The 3515-nt window shown below is 49.2% G+C and overlaps 2 protein-coding genes across 6 annotated transcripts in view; one reads left to right on the forward strand and one right to left on the reverse strand.

The window, feature by feature from the left end:
• The window catches only part of PEX1 (peroxisomal biogenesis factor 1), a 25432-nt gene extending 25238 nt beyond the window's left edge, over nt 1–194 (reverse strand). Inside the window, exon 1 of one of the 3 annotated variants that reach the window (XR_001519724.2) lies at nt 34–194. Coding sequence is in view for 2 of the 3 variants with exons in the window: in XM_015619570.3 (XP_015475056.1) it covers nt 34–150 (117 nt within the window). In the remaining variant the exon portion in view is untranslated. The remainder of the gene's footprint in view (nt 1–33) is intronic. The other 2 variants (XM_015619570.3, XM_015619571.3) reach the window with 2 other exon arrangements.
• A 194-nt stretch (nt 195–388) lies between these two features.
• The window catches only part of RBM48 (RNA binding motif protein 48), a 7689-nt gene continuing 4562 nt past the window's right edge, over nt 389–3515 (forward strand). The window contains exons 1-4 of one of the 3 annotated variants that reach the window (XM_015619014.3): nt 583–771; nt 885–1284; nt 2365–2555; nt 2686–2831. In XM_015619014.3, coding sequence (XP_015474500.1) covers nt 1150–1284; nt 2365–2555; nt 2686–2831 — 472 coding nt within the window. In that variant the 5' untranslated portion in view covers nt 583–771; nt 885–1149. Of the gene's footprint in view, nt 520–582; nt 1285–2364; nt 2556–2685; nt 2832–3515 lie in introns of those variants that run through there. The other 2 variants (XM_015619015.3, XM_019005751.2) reach the window with 2 other exon arrangements.

A 3515-nucleotide genomic window follows, 5' to 3' on the forward strand; every position in this document is an offset into this window, starting at 1 on the left:
GCGCCCGGGCCCCGAGCAGCGCCGCCCCGGTACCTGCTGCAGGCGGAGGAGCGAGGCCAGCGCGGGCGGCAGGTGCAGGAAGCAGTCACGGGTCCCGCTCAGAACGACGGTGGCGGCGGCGGCTCCACCGGAGTCACCACAGCCCCACATGGCCGCGGCTACCGGGCCCAGCGCGCCCGCTCCGCCCGGGCACGGACCCGCCTACTCGGGGCGGGCGCAGGGGGTGCTGCTCCCTGCCACCCCCGGCGCAATGGTCCAACCCACTGCCAGCCAATGCGGGCGCGGCATTTCCAAGCTTCCCGTCTCTGATTGGCTGCTTCTCTGCGGACCGGGGCTCCTACTCCCCGCCTCACAGGGGGAGCCAATGGGGGCTGCGCGTCGCGGGGCGCGGTGGGCGATGGGAAGATGGCGGCCGGCAGCAGCGGTGGCCCGGGCGCTCCGTGCCGGCACCACGCGCAGCTGGGAGCCTGCGAGTCGCGCGCCAAGTACCGCGAGGGGTGGCGGCCGCGCGCCGTGAAGGTGCCGGGGAGGGGGACGGTGTCGGGCGGAGCCGTTTCGGATGAGGGGGCTGGGGGGGGGCGGCCGGGCCTGCGCTGGAGTCCCGTGGCTCCCGGAGGGAGAGAAGGGGGCCCTGGCCCTCGCACTCGCCAGCTGCGCGTTAGGAGCTTCTCTTTACTGCAGCAGAACTGTGAGATTTGGGTATCTCTGTGTGCGTTCAGTGTACAACGAACTGTAGCGACACTTTAAAGTGCTGGCGTGAGGAAGGAACTGGTAAGGTTGGAAAAGAGCTTTAAGATCATGAAGTTCAACCCACAGCCGTTTCCATTGTCTTGTCAGGGAGTTGCGGAAAGCGATAAGATCTCCCCAAACCACCTTTTTTCTAGGTTGATAACCTCTCCCGGCCAGCTCGCCGGGCTGCCTCTCATCTGACTTTTGATCCAGACCCTTCACCAGATCTGTTGCTCTTCTCTGAACGTGCTCCACCATCTCAGTGTAGAGAGAGGCCCTGAACTGACCCCAGGATTGGAGGTGTGGTCTCACTAGTGCCAGAACAATGGTTACTCCATACCCACACACATAAGACCCATCTCTTTCACTATCATCACCCTCCTGTAAAATTTCAGTAAGTCTCAAAGCTATTAAGTTCTTATGTTCTTCCAAGTGTATGCGGTGGGGCAGCGGACAGAGAGCCTTGTACATCCACAGAGCTCTGGCCCCTACAGGCATCCAGACATCTCTGGGAACTGGAGGATACACACAGGAGAAACAGTATGGATGTCCCAGGTGTGGAAAAAACATTATTTCAATCTCTTTTTCCTGGACAAGAAAGAGGTAGAAGGACAAAACAGCCAAAAAAAACATATAACCAAAATTGCATAGTGGAAACATTAGATTCCTTCAATCCCTTCTTCCCAAAAGAATGTAGGTGGGAGTGTGCTGCTGCTGCTGCTGCTGCTGCTGCTGCAAGAAAACTTAGGCGACCTGCGTGAGAAGACTGCTTTTCATAGTGGAAGTTTTGAGAGTTGATTTCTCAAGCAGTTCCCACTTTGTCCGGAATATTGTTTTTTGAGAAATATGTGTAACCTTTGCAGTCTAAATGTTTGTGTTTTGATTGGGTTTTTTTAATCAAACTCAGAATAAATTCTCTTTGATCCCAAGGATGAGCTGCTTAGCTGCCTGTTGTACATAGTGAGCCATCAAAAAGCTTTGCTTAGAGTCTGTTATGTGACAGTCCCTCCACAAAGCAGAAGAGAATGCTTGATTTGGTTTTTAACCTTCTGGGAGAAGACCTTGTTTCTCTCAGCATCCAGATTTTATCTGTGTATCCTAAAAATGTAGGCTGTTGGATCACCCTGGCAAAGAGACAGCTCTGCAGACACAGGATTTGCCCCAGGGAGTTGTGGTAATTGTTTTTTAACTCCCTATGTGGAAAAAAGCAGTTTTCCTCACCTGCTCAACTCCTTTGCCTATGAAGAAGACTGTTTTTTCAATGTTTTTCTCTGTATTTTGACAGTAGCTCCTATGAATTTGGTCACTAGAGTATATCTTGTGTGGAAGTTGGCCAGAGACTTAAGATATTTTACTCAACAACTGTCAGTAATACTCTGACTTCGTGCAGAAAAGTTAGGTCTCATTTGTGTCTTACTATGCTTGAGAGGCTTGAGTTCAGCTCTTACTCAGTGACTTGAAGAGGTCCCAAATAACCACACACTTACTGCCCTACAAAGGAGAGTACATAGGGGTTTTCAGCATTCTGAGAGGATTTGGACAACAACCAGAAAACACAGAAAAAAAGGCCTGCCTTTTGCAATAAAGCAAGAATTGGAATGTTTTTGAATAGTCTTTGTTCTTTGTTTTTTTCAGGTTTACACTATCAATTTGGAATCTCGCTATTTACTGATACAAGGAGTTCCTGCATTAGGTGTTATGAAGGAATTAGTTGAACAGTTTGCATTATATGGTGCCATTGAGGAATATCATGCTCTAGATGAATATCCAGCAGAGCAATTTACTGAAGTGTATCTTATAAAATTCAAAAAACTGCAATGTGCAAGGTATTGAACAGGGCAGTATCTGCCTCTTGTTGTCTTAACCTTTTACACCTTCTATACTTGCAATGTGTTAAGTTTCTAGAGAGTTGGAGTAAAATCCTCAGTTTTGTTGATACACTTTAATTCCCTTCAGGGTGGCCAAGAAAAAAATGGATGAAAGAAGTTTCTTTGGTAGTTTGCTGCATGTATGCTATGCTCCAGAATTTGAAACAGTCCAAGAAACTAGAGAGAAGTTGCAGGATAGAAGAAAGTATATAGCAAAAGCAACAAATCAAAGAGGTTTGTGATAAAATTTCCTTTAGAATCCTGATTAAATTTCCTGTAAAATTTTAATGTTCTTCAGGGCTGGGTGGGGTTTTGCCTGAAGTGCCCATTAAAGAAAACACTTTTTACCTACCTCTTTTAAAGGTGCTATAGTGTGTTTATGCTGGCCAGATGCCAGGCACTCACCAAAGCTGCTCACTCACTGCCCTCCACAAACTAGATAGAGGAGAGAAAATTTAACAAACGGTTCATGGGTTGAGATAAGGACCAGGAGAGATCATTCATCATCAAATACCATTGAGGGCAAAACAAGCTCAACTTAAGAGACATAAAGTGAATTTATTACTAACAAAATCAGAGCAGGATAATGAGAAGTAAAATAAGCCCTTATAAACATGTTTCCCCCACCCCTCCCTCCTTCCAGCTCTAGCCTGACCCCAGCAGTGCAGGGGGACAGGGAATGGGGGTTATGGTCAGTTCCTCACCTGTGGCCTCTCCCACTGCTCTGGGAGAGGAGTCATTCCCCTGCTGCACCATGGGGTGACACAGAGACTGTTCCATGTGAACCTCTCCAATGTGAGCTCATCTCACGAGCTACAGCTCCCTGTGACCTGCTGCAAGGTGAGTCCATCCCGTGGGGAACAGTCCTCCTCAGACTGCTGCAGCGTGGGTCACTCCTCCACGGGTGCAGTCCTCCAA

This window comes from Parus major, chromosome 2 (genome assembly GCF_001522545.3).
Source record: "Parus major isolate Abel chromosome 2, Parus_major1.1, whole genome shotgun sequence".
Classification (NCBI taxonomy): domain Eukaryota; kingdom Metazoa; phylum Chordata; class Aves; order Passeriformes; family Paridae; genus Parus; species Parus major.